At 55.0% G+C, this 19181-nt stretch overlaps 8 protein-coding genes across 8 annotated transcripts; 4 read left to right on the top strand and 4 right to left on the bottom strand.

Annotated features, from left to right (window-relative positions):
- Window positions 1-849: 849 nt before the first annotated feature.
- Window positions 850-3302, bottom strand: INS49_006875 (uncharacterized protein; the record flags this gene model as incomplete). Its single annotated transcript, XM_043167642.1, has 6 exons — window positions 850-890; window positions 949-1107; window positions 1162-1290; window positions 1776-2852; window positions 2922-3034; window positions 3172-3302. The coding sequence occupies 6 exons, from the start codon at window positions 3300-3302 to the stop codon at window positions 850-852; spliced, it is 1650 nt and encodes a 549-aa protein (XP_043028786.1).
- A 944-nt stretch (window positions 3303-4246) lies between these two features.
- INS49_006874 (uncharacterized protein) lies at window positions 4247-5265 on the bottom strand (the record flags this gene model as incomplete). Its single annotated transcript, XM_043167641.1, has 3 exons — window positions 4247-4615; window positions 4683-4958; window positions 5071-5265. 3 exons carry the CDS (start codon window positions 5263-5265, stop codon window positions 4247-4249), a joined length of 840 nt encoding a protein of 279 aa, XP_043028785.1.
- A 1988-nt stretch (window positions 5266-7253) lies between these two features.
- INS49_006873 (uncharacterized protein) lies at window positions 7254-8661 on the top strand (the record flags this gene model as incomplete). The annotated part of the gene is made up of 3 exons (XM_043167640.1): window positions 7254-7670; window positions 7742-7858; window positions 7918-8661. The coding sequence occupies 3 exons, from the start codon at window positions 7254-7256 to the stop codon at window positions 8659-8661; spliced, it is 1278 nt and encodes a 425-aa protein (XP_043028784.1).
- Window positions 8662-9341: 680 nt separating this feature from the next.
- On the top strand, window positions 9342-11267 carry INS49_006872 (uncharacterized protein; the record flags this gene model as incomplete). The annotated part of the gene is made up of 4 exons (XM_043167639.1): window positions 9342-9344; window positions 9423-9992; window positions 10062-10671; window positions 10723-11267. The coding sequence occupies 4 exons, from the start codon at window positions 9342-9344 to the stop codon at window positions 11265-11267; spliced, it is 1728 nt and encodes a 575-aa protein (XP_043028783.1).
- A 1275-nt stretch (window positions 11268-12542) lies between these two features.
- On the top strand, window positions 12543-13241 carry INS49_006871 (uncharacterized protein; the record flags this gene model as incomplete). Its single annotated transcript, XM_043167638.1, has 2 exons — window positions 12543-12872; window positions 13221-13241. The coding sequence occupies 2 exons, from the start codon at window positions 12543-12545 to the stop codon at window positions 13239-13241; spliced, it is 351 nt and encodes a 116-aa protein (XP_043028782.1).
- A 4-nt stretch (window positions 13242-13245) lies between these two features.
- On the bottom strand, window positions 13246-14979 carry INS49_006870 (uncharacterized protein; the record flags this gene model as incomplete). Its single annotated transcript, XM_043167637.1, has 2 exons — window positions 13246-14776; window positions 14843-14979. The coding sequence occupies 2 exons, from the start codon at window positions 14977-14979 to the stop codon at window positions 13246-13248; spliced, it is 1668 nt and encodes a 555-aa protein (XP_043028781.1).
- Window positions 14980-16038: 1059 nt separating this feature from the next.
- On the top strand, window positions 16039-17727 carry INS49_006869 (uncharacterized protein; the record flags this gene model as incomplete). Its single annotated transcript, XM_043167636.1, has 6 exons — window positions 16039-16152; window positions 16242-16383; window positions 16447-16581; window positions 16639-16863; window positions 16921-17531; window positions 17581-17727. 6 exons carry the CDS (start codon window positions 16039-16041, stop codon window positions 17725-17727), a joined length of 1374 nt encoding a protein of 457 aa, XP_043028780.1.
- Window positions 17728-17839: 112 nt separating this feature from the next.
- INS49_006868 (uncharacterized protein) lies at window positions 17840-18982 on the bottom strand (the record flags this gene model as incomplete). Its single annotated transcript, XM_043167635.1, has 1 exon — window positions 17840-18982. One exon carries the CDS (start codon window positions 18980-18982, stop codon window positions 17840-17842), a length of 1143 nt encoding a protein of 380 aa, XP_043028779.1.
- Window positions 18983-19181: the final 199 nt, after the last annotated feature.

Raw genomic sequence — 19181 nt, 5'->3', positions numbered from 1 at the left:
TGGTGAAAACAGCCAGAGAGGCAGACAGACGGGAGGTCCGACCAGCTCACCGCCACCGAAAATCACTGGTTGCAAGGCAAGGAAGCATGCCCGCTCGAAGACACAGCGCTGTCAAATTGCCACGTCAGACTTGTTGTCCTCACCAGTCATTGACCAGTCGCTCCCAGCTTATGGGATGCGAGACTGTCACTACCCGGTACAGAAACACCGCGACATCCCAGTGTCTTCTGCATGCCATGATGGATGGATAGGTCTCGGTCCTGCCTGACATTGTCACATGCATGCATAGGCAAAGCCCCGCGAGTTGAAGATCGTAACTGGAGACCAGCCACATGCTACCTTCAGCTACCTTAGGGCCTAACTAGAAACTAGATAGATACAGAACCCGGATCCCATGGCACTCCTCATACAACTTCTTGCGTGGTGAAGTAGCACATGCAATAACTTATTGGACAAAGAGCGGTAGCGGCCCCAAGCTTAGCCAGTAGTCGCTACGTTTCAAACCAAAATTTAAGAACTTTTTTCTGCCATGCGTTCGGACGAACCCTTTTTTACCGTCCGTGGATGACCTCTCCTTCACTAGAAAATGCCTCGCCATCACATCTGATGTCTTGAGGCACTGTGGCAGATACTCTAACATGAAGCCGCGACTGGGACAAATACCATGTCAGCAAAGGGAAATAATGCCAGCCTCTAAAAAACCCCCAAAAGCCAATCTACGAAAAAACGCCATAATGTGCCGAAGCCGAGGTGCCTCCTTGTAAAAAAAGTGAATCACATCACAACTCGATAGAGACGGTCACGTCTGGGTATAATGGTCCCAGAGTGGTCCTTTCCCAGTTTGGCAATTTACCAACGACGGTTGTTGAGTGGCATGGCGTTGGCGCCTCCTGTTTGACGTGTCAGAGCTCTGCTATGATCATCAAGCCTCATGTGAAAGATGCTTACCTCGGTCGCCGCCGCCTGAGCGGTATCCGCCACGGCCCCGGTACCCACCGAAGCGGCCACCACCACCACCACCGTACCTGGTCATCTCGGCCAGACGGGGGTCAATCTGCTGCTTGGCCTCCTGGAGGACATTCACGAGATCACGAGCCTGCTTGGAGTCTAGAGTCGGGTTAGCAAAGTCTGCGCAGCGGAGAGGATGTGTTAGTTACTCACTGTCAGTGGTGAAGAAGGTGATGGCGGTACCCATCTGGCCAGCACGGCCAGTACGGCCAATACGGTGGATGTAATCCTCCGAGTTGTTGGGGTAGTCATAGTTCAACACGTGAGTAATGTTGCGAACATCTTGAATAAGTATGGTTAGCAGGCGGCAGTTGAGTGGTATAGCAACGTCCCAGCATGGACAGATGGCATGTGACATCTAAGTATGTTCATGCTTTTCTCAGTGGTCTTTCTCCTTGGCAGGAGGGCTATCCCTTGCGAACATCATTGCCGGCTGGAAAGTCATTGCTCCAGGTCCTCGGGCCTTGGGAATCTTGGAGACAGCTTGATCAAGGTCAAGAAATGCCAGCTCTACGCTTGTACCAGAGCACGGACAGGTACAAGAGAAGAAGCACGAGTGTAGCACATTCAGTCCGAGGTCTGCTACAATCGTGAACCCAAGACTCCTCTCAAAGAGACCAAAAAGACACTTGCAAGGTCTGGCAATTTGCGCAATCAAGAGAGCCCCTGTACACCAGAGTAAAGCACGTCAAGTAGCGATGCTGGAAGCTGCTTGGGGGTGAGAGGAAGGGGAGGGGGCGAGGGGTGGGGGCGGCGATTATACATACCGATACCACGGGAAGCCACATCGGTGGCCACCATGATGGGGCTCTTTCCTGTCTTGAACTGGTCCAGGACCCAGTCACGCTCGTTCTGTTGCTTGTCACCGTGGATGGACAGCGCAGGCCAGCCATCTTGACGGAGGAAACGGGTGATCTCGTCGGCAACACGCTTGGTACCAGTAAAAATGAGGATTTTGTTGTTCTTGTCGTCCATAATCTTCTCCATATGCCTGATCATCTTGTCACGCTTCTCTGACTCGTTGCAAACCTCGACGATCTGGGTGATGCGGTGGTTGGCAGCCAGGTCCATGGAGCCAATGTTGACCTGGATGAAGTCGTGGAGGAAGTCCTTGGCAAGGTTGCGAACCTCCTTGGGCCATGTAGCAGACCACATGAGAGTCTGACGGTCGGGGCGGATCTGGCCAATAATCTTGCGAATCTGAGGCTCGAAACCCATGTCCAACATGCGGTCTGCCTCGTCGAGCACGAGGTAGGTAACGCGGCGAAGGTTTGTCTTGCCAGCCTCAAGCATATCAATCAGACGACCGGGGGTAGCAATGCAGACCTCCACACCGCGGGAAAGATCACGGATCTGAGGGCCCTTGGGCACACCACCGTAGACACAGGTGTTGCGGATGCGCGAGGACTTGCCAAACTTGGTGATCTCCTGCTGAATCTGGACAGCCAGTTCTCGGGTGGGGGCGAGGACAAGCACAATGGGGCCGTCGCCGGGTGCCAGGAGAGGTTGAGCATTGATGTGGACGATGGAAGGAAGACAGTAAGTAAGTGTCTTTCCGGATCCTGTCTCTGCAATACCGACAACGTCGCGACCGGACAGGGCCATGGGCCAGCCTTGCGACTGGATAGCGGTTGGGGCGGGGAAACCCTGAGCCTTGACCTCGTCCATGACATAGCGAGGGAAACCAGCCTCGTCGAAGGTCTCGACGGGTCTGGGGACCTCGGTACCGAATACGGCGATAGAGTGGTCGCGTCGGAACTTCTCGACCTCGGCATCCGACCTGGAAGCGACATCGGGGTGCTCTTTGTAGAAGGACTTCTCGAACTTGGGCATGGTGCTGGGGTCTGTGTCGGTCCAGTTAGTATGACAATGAGAAAATGTAGGGGATTGTGCTGCTTGGCAGCCAAACTTACCCCAAGTCTGCTTCTGCAAGCCTGCTCCGAGGTTAGACATGCGGTCACCACCGGCTCCGCCTCCGAAACCGCCGCCACCGCCGTAACCACCACCGCCGCCACCGTAGCCGCCACTGCGATCAAGTCAGTATGTTTTCTGTAGGAACACGTTCATGCAAAGAGATATCCTTGGTGCTTCTGCTCGCTGCGGCATATTGACGCGGCGCACGGATGCTTGATGGATGAAAAGTCGGAAAGAGTGAAAACTTACCCTCCGTAGCCACCACCGCCGTAACCACCTCCACCTCCACCGTAGCCGCCGCCACGGTCACTCCGGTCGTAGCCGTTTGAGTAGCCTCCGCCGCCGCCGCCGCGGGATCCGTAGCCTCCACCGTAAGACATCGTGCTGTCGGGTGTTGTTGTGGACTTGACTTCGTCTCTGAAAAGGTTCTGGGGTTCGTGGGATGGGGGACTGTTTGCGAGATTGGTAATCAATCAATACAGTTGCACAAAGGGTCTCTGCGATAGGATAGCACAGAGAATGAGAGCCAGATGGGAATGACCTGGTCTTGGTGATGAAGGAGACGTGGTGTGAAGAGGGAGAGATGGGTGGTTGTTGAGAGAGGGAAGAGGTCTAGGCGAAGATTTGCGACGTAAAAAAATTTGGGTTTTGCCTGATAACGGGAACAGCAAAACCCATCGCCCAGAACAAGGGAAGGGTCCTGGGGCGATCTGGGCGGTCAGGCGCAAGTGGGTCGCACTAGTTAGGTAAGCACGCAAACGGAGTCAGGTACGGACGGCAGAGGAGCTGAGGAAGTGAATGAGCTCCAAAGCACTAGGCAGCTTCTAACCAACAGCGGCGCAGTCGCACTAGTGAATCGGGCTTCGAATCGGGCTTCGATGGCTGTCTGGCTCCTCCCCACGTGCAGTCATCACTGCCCGGGGTCAAGATGGTGGTGTACAGTAGGCAAGTCATACTCATTATAATAAAGCAGTCATGACCGTAATCTACCCGTTCAACAAGATACATATACTGCGAGACATCATATGAAGATCCTGAATTATACAATCCCAGCCAGCCCTTTTCGCAACCCAAGCCGACTTTGCTCATTTCGTCGTAATATTTTCCGGTCACCTCGTTCCCCAGCTGCTACCCCTGTATCCAAACGATCTGTCTCATCCAGATAAAAACCGTGTACCACTGTCCTGAGCGGCCCATCTGTCCTTCTACCCCAACGCGCCCACTTTCAGGCAAGACGACTGCGAATGTTCCGGCCAACTGAGGCGATCACGCCCACAGCCCTCGAGACTTTGTACGCATTTCAGTCGTACGTACCATGCTTGACTTAGTATGGAGGGTTCGGCCCAATCGAGTAGTCTCCCTTGTAGTCCGATGGTGGAGGCCCGGCCACCGAACCCGGTCCCCTGCGGTCGTCACCGAAGTGCTTCTTGCGCAAGGCGGCCAGCCTCTTCTTCTTGGTCACGGTGTTGATGTAGGTGCCGATGATGAACGAGACCAGGTTGAAGAAGGGCACCCAGGTGTTCTCGGGCAGGAACTTCTGCGCAAAGGCCAGGCACACGGGCGATGTGATCCAGCTGACACGCATGACCTTCCAGAAACCGACGCGGACAGTGGCCCGCACCTGGTGGTACGTCCTGGCGCCGGCGATGATGGCCATGGCGCTCAAGTAAACGGCGTTCTGGATGGGGGCGATCTAAAGATGGTTGTCAGCCGTCAACAGCACCAGTTGTACAACGATAATGGCGCAATCAGAAACGTACGATGAGGTTGCTGAAGAGAATCTGCAAGATCTTGGCTCGCAGGCTCGTGCGCCCCTTGAAGACCTTCTGCAGAACCCAGATCAGCAGTGAGCCGAGCGGCGCACTGACGAGGGCGCCGTATGCGGCCATCTTCGGCACGCGCGACGTGAAGTAGTGGCCGTTCTTGTTGCGGTCCTTCGCCAGCCACGAGGCAATCACCTCCTGAGCGCCGGCGAGCGTGCCGGCGGTCAGCATCTTGGTCCGCATTGGGTTCTCCTCAAGCTGCTTGATGTATGCCTGCGCAGGGTGCGTTGTGTTAGCCCCGAGTGGTCGCCATGGCTCGTTCCCCCGCAATAGCTGCTTGATAGCACAGCGAGATGCTGTTCATAAGCCCATGACAGTGACGTACCATCAGATAGCCCTTGGTGCCCGCCATCTGCTTGCCACCAGTAAGGGCCGTGCCGACCGCCTCGGATATAGGGTGCTTGCCGCTTGTCCCGGGAATGGGACCATCCCTCCCGAGAAGCTCCGCTGCAGCAGAGACGGCGGGGCCGGCGGCGCCCTCGGCCTGCTTGTACGTCTCTCGCTCGAACTTGACTGACATGGTCGCGGTAGGTTATGCTGAACCGTCGCCGGACTGTGGAAGGACGAAACCTGGGAGGAACAGGTGTGGTTAGCTCTGTGGAGTGCGAAATTGTGCAGATGGTGGCCGGCCGCGAAGTCGGGAGGAGGCTGGTCGTTGCACGATAAAGTGGGAACCGAGTTCATTGTTTACATGCATGTCTCGGCATCTCCATTGGCTCTGACCGGGGCAACGGGCGCTTCTGTCGCACTTGAGGGTCTCAGCATAAGAGAAATTTGTTTTACTTACGAGCAAAGACGGTCTGCAGCAAGTCCTGATTCTTTTCCAAACCAAGAAGTGAAGCACCGTCGTACAGTCTTCAAGCCTGAGAGAGGGAAAGCGGGAGATCAATTGGAAGAGACAGAATCGGGGAGGTTGGTCTTTTACCCCACGCCCAGGCACAATTGGGGCTTCGTGCATGGGTGCAGCTCGCAACGCGCTGGGGACCGCTCGGCAGTCTAGCCTTTCCGGTCCTGCTCGCATCAACAAACTTGCTACAGGATGGAGCTCTGCACAACTGTTAGTGCAGGACATTGATTTCCCCAGCGTTACCAAGGACGCATCCAAATTTGCAAGTACCCCTTATCATACACGCCCATCCAGTCATTTGAACCGGCTCGACTCTGCCCGAGGTCATCGTTTTCCAACCTCGGGCCTTTATTAGAAAGGTCATTCCTTCTACCTCTCCGAGATACTCGCAGGCTATGTGTTGTCCAACCCTGCTTTTACGGGCAGGAATGAGGTGAACCATCGATCAGACGAATCGATTTCCTAATATTCTCTTTTACAAGTATCGCCTGCCTTGGAGGACATGCAAATCAGCCAGTATCATCACGGAATGCTCGGGGACTGAATAGTCATCGCTGAAAGACGAACCATGCTTGGATTACTAAGGCGTTTTGAATCTACTGCACAGGTCAGAGCTGCAGGTCAGGCCGGTCAGGAGTCGGGGAAAGTGTCGAGGCCACAGAGTACATACTTCAAATCGGAAATGATCGTGCCTCTCCAATACTGCTCCCAGGCGGCGACGTACAGGCTGAGCTGGGTAGAGCTCTGACAGTATTCTTCTCGACATGAGGCCTTGATAGTCAAGACCTTGCCTCCCGTTTTCTAAGTGATTGCATTGAGTCTTCAGCCCGGGAGTTTTCACTCCAGATCTACCGGTCTAATGTTTGAATGCCATACTTACTTGTATTCCAGCTTCGTGCTGTATCTGAGTGAAAGGATGGGTGACCAAATTCTCTATCGCTAAGTTCTGAACTTTACGCATTTGAATATTAAAAGAAGTGCCCACCTGTTCAAGTGAACTTGCAAGCAAAGACAGAATGCCACATCCCGCGCGGCTCTATCGTAATGGTCCTGAGGGCTGGCTGGCATATCCTCTGGGAAAACACAGGGACAGGGCGAGGAGCTTTGCAAATTGCAAGCGGTCTAGGAATTCAGTTGAAACTGTGACAATCTGTGATAGACTCAACCTAAGACGATTGCAGACAAAAATGTATCTTTGAAGGAGAAAGGAACATCAAGGAAGATGTCATAGCATAGTTGATGGAGGAAGCGTTTGTGATTCAGCGGTCCATGGCTTGTCACTGGCTTTTTCAAGAGCTTGCCCGAGCCTTTCATCAGAATTATGTGGAAAGGGCAGATATTGCCTGCCTGTGAGCGAGTTTTAGAAAAGATAAGTGTAGTGTCTTGGCTTGCAAGGTCAGCAGCTCAAGAACCGGGGCTGATTGTCTTGCCTTCCACATGGACTGCCTTCCGAGGGCCTTGCTGGATTGGAGAATCTAGCCGAGAACTGCCTCGACGACGACAGAAAAGAAACAGGAGTGCTCCCCAGTGTCATTTAAACGTTACCTGGAGACATCAGACCTCCAAGGCTGTGGATTATTTCCCTGGCGCCTCCTCCAAACCACCAAGGTGACATTTCCTCATTCACTGCCCACACGCTCTATCTTCAGTGCTCAGTAAACATGGAGCGCTCCCACGTCTCCGGGGAAGCTCCTCAGCCTACACAAACTGAGCCAGAACCCAACCACAACTTGTCGCGCATGCGCAAGCTCAGTCACGCCGCTCGATTCGTCCGCAAGATGTCTTCCAGTGTGCCATTCACTCCTCCTGGGTCGCCCAGTCCAGCGACAGGCAATGCAGCACCCACTGTTGAGCCTGATTACGGCCACTTGCAAGCGCCTCTTCCTCCTGGTTTTGCGCCCCCTCCTGGCTTGCCTCCTCCGCCAGGCCTACCTCATCCCCTAGGATTACGTCCTCCTCCAGGTTTCGGTCCTCTTCCTCCTCGAGGAGCGGTGTTTGGTTCGCAGCACTCGCCTCCAGCTCGTCGTCCTGGCGGTACCCACCTCGAGAACTGCCATTCGCTCAGCAAGACCCGTGTGGTAAGTGGACCTTCAGGCGTCCTCGTCAGCTCAGCCCTCTCTAGACATATACATTGCTGACCAAACAACAGTATGATGACACTCTGCGGTGCGACAAATGCGGTGGTGGCTCAGACTTTGGTTGGTTCTACCGCTGCTGCCACGATACCGAGACTCGACTCTACGAGTCCATTCGAGATGGACACACTGTTAGCACTGGACACAATTTCAGTTTGTATTTTGAGGGCAATTGCTGACTGCAAAGCAGGAGCATTTCGACGACATCGGAGAGATGTTCAGCCACCAGTTGAAGCGGCCGGGCAGAGGCCCCGCCGCACGGTCAGACAAGCTGAGCCTTCTCGAAGAGCTGACGCCCGAGCAAATCGAGTCGCTTTCGGCGCCCCAGCTCGCCCAGCTCCTGAAACAGCGAGGCCACGCGAACGAACAGGCGATCACCGACCGGTTTGGCTTACTTGGCCTGGCTGGCTATGAGAGGCCCTTCCTGAAGAACGAGACTCAGGAGTGCAAGCAGACCTTGTGCCCGGCGTGTGGCAAGGGAATGATGGGTGATGAAGTGTCTTTCCTTGACCTAGACGGCATCCTCAAGGGCGACATCCCACCAACGGTCGCGCTGGGCTACGGCTTCCGCAAGTCTGGCCGCCCGATCGCTGATGCCAATGTCGTGCGCAACATCGGCCTGCGCAAGGCTCCTGAGAAGAAGAACCAGGCTGTTCAGGCTGTGCAGACTGCCCAGACTGCCCATAGCGAGGGCAACAAGGTCGAGAAGTGTATTGAGTCAGACGTCAAAGATGAGGACGAGACCGGCTTGACCACCTTGACCGATGCACCCCTGACCCCTTCCAACACTTTCCTTCACATGGCTGACAGCAGTGAGGATCTCTTGGATCTCTACACGGATGGATCTTCCGTGGAGGGTTCTCAGGACAACACGAAGACTCAGGAAACAGGCCCTGGAGAGAATGATCACAAAGCGGCCCCTGGAGAGCGATAGACGGTATCACCATGCTCACCAAATGGCTGCAATGGCAGTGAGTCCACTAGGACTCATCTTGAAGAGAAAAGGAGAGGGGTCAGACTCATCAACCTATTGTTTTGCGCGGAGTTACGAAATGTATGAAGCGGCAGAGGAGAAGAATAGTCGCAGGTGCTTCACAGCCCGTTGGATGCCTTGGCTAGGTAACACAAGGGAGCTCATGACAAGGTGTCTTGACTGGGAGAGTTAGAGTTGGAGAGGCCTTCGCGTGTACCTCACCCCGAGTGGTAGCGCAGATTCTTGCGCTTCATTGAAAGCCTGCATTCTAAGCATAACAGCTGAGAAGTCAGGAGGAAGGGTAGTGTGACGCTTTCCCCACGACCTTTCTGCGACCATGACAAGCAGGAGTTGGGGTTCATGTAGACTATGAAGTGTGTAAGTTGCTACAGCAATGCAACGAGGTGTGGGACGGCTGTCGTTGAACGCTTGGGGACCTTGCTGCAGTGATTGGGTGACTAAAAGGGCCCACATGACGTCGCAGTGACAGCCCCACTGTGCTTATCACCCCCAAAGCTGTCTCAGGAGCTTTAAGGGTCGCCCGCCCACCGCCGACGGCGGACGTGGAAGCGCAATCCCTTCTGCTTCCCAAGGACGGGGGAGTTGTCCTCATATCTCGTGTTATCGAAAAGAACGGCGCCATGGTGAGTGACTTGCCCCGGCCGGCACTGTTCTGCGGCAATGTCTTGAGGATAAGCTAAACAATGTATTACGGCCACCAGCCTTCCGATCGGACTCCCCTTCTCGCCGACCCGCGCCGGTCAGTAGACTCAGCGCGGTCCGACCGCCTCGCTGAGGAGGAAGACAATCTGGTCCGCGGCTCCTCGCCGGACCGCCAGCCGTGGGCGTACCGGCTACGCGAGGTCGTCCTCTTCGTCTGGGCGCTTCTAGCCACCGCGATAATCATCGTCCTGGCAGTATGGTTCCAGCACAACCAGCAGACCGGGCAGTTCTCGAAGCCCCCCGGCAAGCGGAACCTGATCTTCATGGTGTCGGATGGCATGGGACCCGCATCTCTGTCCCTGACGAGATCTTATAGGCAGTTGGTGGAGGGCCTCGAGTACGACGACACCCTGACGCTGGACAAGCACTTTTGGGGCACGAGTCGGACGCGGTCGAGCAACAAATTGGTCACGGATTCGGCAGCGGGAGCAACGGCATTTTCTTGCGGAAAAAAGAGCTACAATGGAGCCATCTCGATACTGCCGGACTCTTCCCCTTGTGGTTCTGTCTTAGAGGCCGCGAAGAAGGACGGATACCATACGGGATTGGTGGTTACAACCGATATCACTGTAAGTGTTCTTATCTGATATCTTGTCCCTCGTTCATTGAGTGGGCGAATGGTGACTGACAATTTACAGGACGCCACGCCGGCTTGCTTCGCCAGCCACGTCGACATCCGAGAAAAGGAGAACGAGATTGCCCTGCAGGAAATCGGCGAGGGTGCGCTCGGGAGAGTTGTTGACCTGATGCTTGGCGGAGGACGTTGCCACTTCCTCCCGAACTCGACCGACGGAAGTTGTCGACTTGACGATGTGAATGTTGCGGGCATCGCCCAGAAGAAACACGGATGGACGTATTTTGATGACCGCGCGGGCTTCGACAGTCTCCAGGGCGGCGATAATGCGTCTTTGCCTGTTCTCGGTCTGTTCGCCAGTACCGACTTGCCCTTTGAAATCGACCGCATGAATATGGCCGACGTCTATCCAAGCCTGAGCGAGATGGCAACAACTGCATTGAAAGCGCTCACGAAGGCCACCGAGAATAGCGACAAGGGCTTCTTCCTCATGATCGAGGGTAGTCGGATTGACCATGCAGCACACATCAATGACCCGGCGTCACACGTCAGGGAGGTTCTTGAGTATGACAAGACTTTTAAGCTTGTTCTGGATTATCTCGAGAATAGCAAGACCGAGGGTCTACTTGTGGCCACCAGTGATCACGAGACTGGTGGCCTGGCGACAGCCTGGCGTAAGTCCCAACTTACCAATATGTATCGCGTATCTGTCTAACAATTCACAGAGTCACCGACTGCGGAACTGCCGGTGTATAACTGGTATCCAACTGTTTTAGCAAAGGCCAACGCCTCTGCACAGTACCTAGCACACAAACTGCACGAACACATCGCCTCCATCAAGTCTGAGCCCGCCGCTCTTGAAGATCTGGAGAACTGGATCAACACCAAGCTCGTAATCCCAGGCCTAGGAATTGCTGATGCCCGCGACTTTGAGCTCAAGAAGCTGGCGTCGGATCCGGAACACGCGATCTACACTTTGTCGAGAATGATCAGCCAGCGCGCAAGAATCGGTTGGTCGACTCATGGCCATTCCGCCGTCGATGTGAATATCTATAGTTCCGGCGGGCGCCTAGCCGAGGACATTCATGGCAACGTGGAGAACACGCAAGTCGGCCAGTTCCTGAGGAAATACCTCGATGTCGATACCGACAAAATCACGGATGAACTTCGGGAGAAGATGCAGTGGAACCAGTCTTTGGCTGAGCCGGCCGACGCGATGATCCGCATGGGTTTTGAGGCTGAGGAGCTACAGATGGATTGGATTAATTAATCTCGGCGGACACTTTGTCTTCTTCGTTCTTGTTTTCCTCTTGGTCCTCTGGGTTTGTTCTCTCCTTCTGTTGTGCATGAACGCATTGTGGAGTCAGCATGTGTGTGTGGCACAGGGGCAGGTCTTGTTGCATTGTATCGGATGACGGATGGGGACTCTATTGTATTCATTTCATATTGTGATCTTCAGTCTACACCGAACAACCAGATACCCCTCTATGTTCTGAATCAATGGGCAGCGCTCTCAAACTTTGTCCAACATCCGCATTTTGGCCCCAGCGCCTGGGAAGATGAGGCTGAACGCGGTTCCACTTGGTAGCACAGAGACGGAGCGCTGGAACCTCCCGCGGTGCTTCACCATGGCTTCAAAAGCCTGCCCCGTCAGGGTGTCGCGTTTGCTTCAAACCCTTTCCTAACCCCCCAGTCTCTCTTCCTCAACCTGACGCGGGGACATAGCAAGCAAGCGTCATCCTTCAAGCCACGATCCTGCAAATAGTTTGTCTGTCGAAAGTTTGCCGTCCGAAGTTTACTCACCTGCCTTGTTGCCACCTCCCTCCTGTGCCGTGAGCACCTGCTACCATGGCCCGCCCATCTCTGATTGCTTGTGGGAGATTTGGCTTCCCTTTCTCTCCCCTTGCTCCCCACCGCTGCAAAACCGAGTCCACTCCCTCAGGAGGCCGTCTCATTATAGGAGATGTTGCGGTGTCCCCCGAGGTAGCTTGCTCCCTCCGTCCTGAGACAGCCCAGCACGCGACTGTTTCTCGTCCTCCAGCATCGTCAGATTAGCACCAAAGCCGTGAGAAAACCCCGACGATTGGGAAGAGTTGCTACCGTTGTGGTTTGAGGTTTGCGGAAACACGCTGAGCGCGGCCCCAAACGCTGAGCCTTCTTCGGAAAGCACCCACGACAGGTTTCCCACGGAGAACCACCCAAAGAAGAAGCCGCGCGGATGATTTAATTGGGAGGCTTCTGTCATGTTCGAGGTTTTCATGTGGTGTCGCATTCGGTCGACAATTCAGTCGCTTGGTGAATAATTGTGTCAAGGAGAACAGAGAGTACCCAAGCGATCCAGTCATCTAGTAATAGTTCCTCTCCCAGCACCCTTGGCATCCAGCCAACTCACTCTCACTAGCGATTCACTGCCCATATCCAAGGATAGGGCCATCGCCCACCTTCACGAGCCTGCGTCGATTCTCAACAAGGCCAGTGGTTTGCCCGGTTTTCCCAGCGAGGCTCATACCCTAGCATAGCCACCGACGAAGACCTCCCTTTCCCGATGTGCATCTACATCCAAACCATTCCCCTATGTGGCCACCCACCACCAACGCTCCTCTCCTACGCCTCCTGCAACAACGTCCTCGCGCAGCTGATGCGCATCACCGAGCCCGAGGCATGGGAGCCGGAGAATGTGGGCAAGATCCCCTTCGACATGCCGGACGACTGTGACCCAGGCCCGGACAACATCTACGTCCTGTACTCGGACGACTACTGCGGGTGGGAGTGTCGGAACAACGCGTACCAGGTTGCTGCTGGGCTCCGGGACTTTGGTGGGGAAGTTGGGGGTTTTCTGCCCGCTTGTTTCCCGGGGGACGAGAGGCGCCAATTTGTGAGCGGCGGGCATGGCGGAGACCGCAGGTTAATGGTGATAGGAATGCCTGATGCGAAATACGGACCTGGCAGTGAGAGGCCGGGCATTGGCTGGCGAAGTATATGAACAAGGGGAAGGCAAGACAAGCCAGCGACTTGAGCGGTCAAATTGCTTGAGCGTCCTCATCCCACATGGCCTCACCTTTGAGACCCCTGATACTTGCAGGGATTCTTGATTCACTCTTTCCTGACGCAAGCGCCTTTGGTCCTGGCACTGGTACACTGCTGAGGTCCGACGCGAGACATCTGAATGAAGTCGTCATTTCAAGCTTCTCAAACCCATCAACAATTTGGTGACTAACCATAGTCGACCGTCAGAACGAACTAGTATTTTAGTCGGATAAATCCGACATGTCGTCCTCGGAAGGATTTCGCCAGTACGCCAGTTCGAAGACACCGTTGAGCCCAACAGCCATCAGTTGGGCAAGCTGCTCTTGCTGCCGTTCTGAAATCTCAGCCTCACCATATTGGTTCATGACGTAGAGTCGGAAGCCCTTGTGTGTGCCGCTCGTCCTGAGCGCTTCGATGAAAGACTTGATGCCGGCGAAAGTAAAGATCGATGAGCCATTGATAGAGACCGATTTCAGACGTTCCATTTGCGCGAGAGGCTCGAAAAGGGCATCGGTAAGATACTCGCCGTCAAAGCTGAGGTCTTCCAGTTGGGGAAGCGAGGTCTTGATGAGCACGAGGTCTTCCATGGTAAGTTGGACCTGATCAATACCTCCAACCTTTTGCATTATGTCGAGGTCTTTGAGCCTTGTGCACAAGCAGATAGAATCAATAAACTTGTCGTGCCGCGCCCTGTTTGGATCGACGATTTCTGCACTGGAACGTAGAGACAGGCTCTCAAGTGCTGTCTGATTGCCCAGAGTGGTGTAAAACGCTTCCTCGTCATCAATCAGGCCCAAACTTAAGTCGGTGAGACGCAGATCAGGCGACTCCAAGATTTCGGAGAGAAGCTTGCTCGCACCTGCGAGATTCGAGATGTCAAGTCGTTTCAAGGATTTGCACTCTTTCAACCAAGCAGAAACCTTGGGAAGAGGATCCTCGCCACTCACTGCCCAAGTGGTCGGCAGCGAAGGCGTGCTGGCTTCAATGCTGAGGTTTTCCAAGTATTGGCATCGACTCAAGGTATCGAGAGCCGCCAGACAGGTGTTTTGAAGACTCGAAAGATTGAGCAACCGAAGTGAGCGCGAGTGTTGCATGAGCCCATCCAGAGCTTCGTACCCGAGCTCGTTGGAGCTGTGAACCTTGAAACTCTCCAGCGAATTCTCTCGGAGACCGCGGAAGAATTCAGACATGTTTTGGTCAACAGTCGGTCCCTTGATATTGAAACAAGTTAGGTCTCTGAAGAAGGGACAGTTTCGATGGATAGAATCAGCGACCTCTGCTGTTAGGACCGAGCCATCTCGGATGGAAAGCGTGGTCAGAGTTGACAATCTCGATACCCAAACTGAAAGGAGGTCGGTCGGCAGATTCGCACCCTCAAGACTAACTAGCTGGACGGACTTGTTCTGCTTCTCTGCGGCTTCCTGTGCAAACTGGGTGATGGTGTTACCAACACGCTCGATGATCTTCTGCCACTCAACAATCGGTTTGCCTTGACGGGTTTTCGTCGATCCGCTGATTATCTCAAACGTCTTCATGGGGCCCTTAAAGAAGAGGGTTCTCCATTTCCTGTCACGGGCGATTCCCTGCAGGAGCTGCTCAAGATCACTGAGTCCCAGCGACCTGATCCAGAGGCAGTACGGATACGCGGTTACGCCGAGACTGGACACGATGATCGAGCGCCACATACCCGCCCACCTGCCGGGATCCGTTGTGCCTACATCGTCTGAGGCCACACTCGAAGAGTCGTGGATGCTGTGTGCCATGTCAGTACTGGGGACGGTCGAGCGCACATATTAGAGAGACCGGGTGGGGCCTCACCTATACAAGAGTGGCAGGGCAAGACCGGCCCAGCTTCTGTTTACAAGAGCACAACGAAAGAGACTCCTGAAGTCTTGCTGCAGTTTCAAGTCCTGGCAGACGAGCCACCAGATCTCTTGTGGGACTTCGCGGGCCATTTTGGACGTGTGAATGTGTCGTGGTACTGCACGCGCGTGGAGGTCCACAAGTGTAGTACTGTAACGTGAAATTAACGAGCTCTCACGGGTGAGGGAGTGAACGCGTATTGACGCCAAGCACTTCCGTTCACAGCACCTCGAGACGTTCGACCAGGGCGGTCTTATAAAAGTTTGCTTTCAAAAATGAGGGTATGTGTTCGGTGCTTGATAAAACGCGTCGAGAATGAGGGAAGATGCGACAGCAGAGTGAGGACCAAAGTTAGGGTGGAATGCTGACTCCAAATGCGCGCCCTACCAATTTAGCAAGTACTGATGTCACTGCGCAGGGGACCGGGAACTTGGGCCAAGCACCACTGCTGGGAGCTTCAGCGGTTCGACAGCCATCAAGGCCGAGCTGGGATCCTAACCCGTCGTGATGGCACTTGATTATTGAGACCCAAAATGCTAAGCTGAGCACCTAGGTCAAGGTACATAGGCTATCCCTTCCACTGTAATTCTTCAGTTTGTTGTGCTGATGCAGAGAAGACTGCTCCATTGGAAGTATGCCTAGATGTGCTGGTTAACCTCTGTCCCGGGCGATCCCTGCAAGCTTTAGAAGGCTTTTAGGGCGTCAGGGAATCGAGTCCAATGAACCGTCTCCCAATGCAGACGTCCTTGTCTACGGCTTCAAGGAATCGCGAAAATTAATACACATGTTGCCATATAAAATTTCATTCGTTAAAAGAAACACGCCTGAAGGTATTCCTCTCGAATTAAGGACCCTCTGCTAGGCCTTCAGGGCTTAGTAGGCCTGAAAAAGGATCCGTTGCCCCAACCGAGTGTACCGTACCATAACACTACAGACCTGGGCAGGCGCGACATCCACGGTTCAGTCCTTCCTGCTCACTTCCTGCCCTGGAACACAGCTTCAGAAGTGCCCAACGGGCAGCACCGACTTTGACACCAGCACTCACATGCGTCCCGGCGCCAATTCACCCTGACTTTAGAGCAAGTACAAGAGGCGATGCTTGCTGGCTGGGACACTCAGACGTGTTGACAACGCAGCCAACCACAGCCGGCATGGCTCTCGTCAATTTCACCCTGAGCGAGGACGGCGTGGGCGCCTTCAATGACGCGCTGGTCTGCATCCAAAAATTCAGTGACGACGTGTCGCTTGAGATCAAGAAGGACAAGGTGAGAGCCTCTCTTTGGCAATCTCATGCGAGTTATGCCTATGCTCCAAATATCGCCGACCCACTGACGCAGAAACCCCAACCGAGTAGTTGGTCCTTACTGCGCTGAACCTCACCAAATCCGCCTACGTATCCTTCACCTTCGCCGCCAACAGATTCTTCTCACGATTCCATTTTGAGGGAAACACACAGTATCGCGAGAGATTCTTCTGCTCAATATACATCAAGGCACGTCCATACCCGCCGCTACCAAGCTCCCAGGTATACTAATCTACTTCAAAGGCCCTTCTCTCAGTCTTCCGCACCCGCACAGGCGGTGATCCTACCAGAGATCGGGACAATGTCACCACTATTGAAAGGTGTGATGTAGCCATTGATGATGGCCCAGGAAAGAAGAGCCGCTTCATCGCCAAGATCTTTTGCCGAAATGGTGCGTATAGTTTCTGACTTCCTTTGGTGTAGTTCACATTTCTGAAGCCTTGGATAGGGATCACTGCGACTCATCGACTGTCATTTGAAGCCAAGGCTCCTGTCCATGCCAAGTTCGACAAGACTGAGGCCATAAATCACTGGACCATCAACTCGCGGACCTTGCGCTCTCTGATGGAGCATTTCGGACCTGGCATCGATCTTCTCGATATCAACACTGACGGCGAGAACGTCGTCAACTTTACATGTTTCACGGAAAAGCAAGTCAGTGTAAATAACGAGGGTAAGTTTGCCTTCTATGTTGATATCCCGATCAGATCAGGCCCTGACAAGGCTTCAGCTGTGTTGAAGAAACCACTCCACACATCAATTGCGGTGGAGATGGACGAATTCGACGACATCGAAGTGGCCGACAAGCTTCACATCATTATCAGTGTGCGAGACTTTCGTGCCATTCTTCAGCACGCCAATTGGACAAGCGGCGACCTCAATGCTACATACTCGAGACCCGGCCGGCCAATGAAGATTTCCTACGGCCGTGATGGCATCGTGTGCGAGTTTGTTCTGATGACGGTGGATGAGAAGAGCACAACAGTACAGAAGAAGGGTCAGAGCAAAGCCGCCACAAAGGCTTCCAGACCGAGTCTGAATGCTGCACCCAACACACCAGCTGCGGGAGCCAACAACGACTCGCGGCAACCAACTCCTGCGCCACCGAGGGAGCAGCAAGAACAGCAAGCCAGAATGCCGCCACCAGCAAGGAGGTCAACTGCTCCTCGTTCGTCGCAGTTCGACATCCGAGCACCACTAGTCCAGCCTCAGTCCACGCTCAAGTCCGAGTCGCTGTTCCTCCCGCAGCCAGACGACGATGAAATGTGGGCACCTGTCAATCCGGACGATGATGAAGAAGGCGAACACCCCCGACTGGAGTGGGATGCCAGCAACGAGCCGGTAAGTGTGCCCGCATATATAGGGGCTGTGGTTATTAATGGTCTCGCAGAACCCATCGGCCATGCGAATCAGCGACCACTCCGGCAACACCCAGAGCAACCCGCCCGACGATTCTGGAGGGCCTTTGCCACCATTCGTGGAGCCGACACAAAGGGTGTCCGACGTCCGCAAGTTTGGCCTCTTTGGGGACTGGTGACGCATATCTGGCTTGGACATGCTCGCCGATGTGGAGATTTGCTTCGAGTGTGGGAGTATTGGTCGTGTGGGAACTGGCACCAGGTGGGACACTTTCCGTATATAGTGAACACTCAGGGTTGGCTTGGAATCTCGATGCTTATCCAGCTTGTTGCGCACCCCGCACCGATACCCACGATTTCAGAACCAGTTGGAATGTACTTTTTGGAAGCAATTGTGTTCCACCGTCCCTTGACATCGCCATTCTCCGTCTTGGGGCCGCAGTTTCCGTGCTCGCCCCAGCCCCATGCCAGCACGTCGCCGTCCTCCGTGATGACAACCGCGTGCTCACTGCCGATGCCGATGCGATCCAGTCGTGGCAATTGTGGCGGCGCTAATTGACCGTGGTCATTTCGTCCCCAGCTCACCAGCTCGCCATCTTGTTTGAGGACGTAGATACCGCCCCAGCTGGCACCAACGTCTTTCCAGCCCAGAGCTGTGGCGGGCGCCGCAGATTTGACACCAGCCTTGTCCGCGCCCAGCACAAGCATCTCGCCGCTCTCGGAAGGACCAAAAAGGCACGTAAACTCCCGACCGCAGACCGCCCGCGAGATTTTGAAGTCGACGCCCTCAACCCTGCGCGGCTCGTCCGCGACACCGTCCACAGCAGTGCCCAGCTGGCCCTTGCGGCCGTTTCCCCACCCGTAGGCGTCGCCGTTGCTGAGCACGGCCACGGCGTGGCCCATGCAGGCCGCCAGGTCGACGACCTCGGCGCCCTGGGGCGGGAAGTCCTTGATGCGTGAAATAGACGGCGTGCGCACGATGAACTGGCCCTGGCCCAGCTCGCCCTTCATGCCGACGCCGAAGGCCGAGACCGCCGTGTTCCTGCCCTGCTCGTCCGCCTGCACGATGACCGAGGCCTCCCAGGTCGCGGCGATGAGCCTCACGGGCGCGGCGGCAGCCGTCCCGTCCGCGCCCCGGGGCAGGTCGACGCCGTGCGCAACGTGCTGCTGCTGCTGCGCACCCTGCCCCGTGGGTGCAGGCCCGCAGGCGCCGGTGGAGGAGTCGCCGGCCCAGAAGAGCTGCCCGTCCGAGGTGAGCAGCAGGGTGTGGTTGCCGCCGGCCGCGACCCGGACGATGGGCGTGGTGGGTTCGGAACCCGGGCTGAAGACGACCTGGCGCGGTATGGAGACGTCTTGGTCGTGGCCGATGCCCAGCTGGCCGGATCCGTTGGAGCCCAGGGCGTAGACGACGGGGGTTGAGTCGGGTGCAGACATGGTGCTCGAAACCTCCCTGGGAAGCCTGACAACGGAGTTGAGATGAAGTGCTTGGGGTGTCCAGAGAGGGCTTTCTCTTATGTGTGCATATGGTCCGTGCGCACTCCCCTTACGTTACCACAGCTGCCTGTAAAGCAGGATAGAAGTGACAGTGGTTCTTCTACAGCCAATATAATCAAGAGGCCAACAAGGTAGATGT

This window comes from Diaporthe citri (genome assembly GCF_014595645.1).
Source record: "Diaporthe citri strain NFHF-8-4 chromosome Unknown scaffold_2, whole genome shotgun sequence".
In the NCBI taxonomy this organism is placed as follows: domain Eukaryota; kingdom Fungi; phylum Ascomycota; class Sordariomycetes; order Diaporthales; family Diaporthaceae; genus Diaporthe; species Diaporthe citri.
This window is presented reverse-complemented; position numbering and strand designations above follow the sequence as displayed.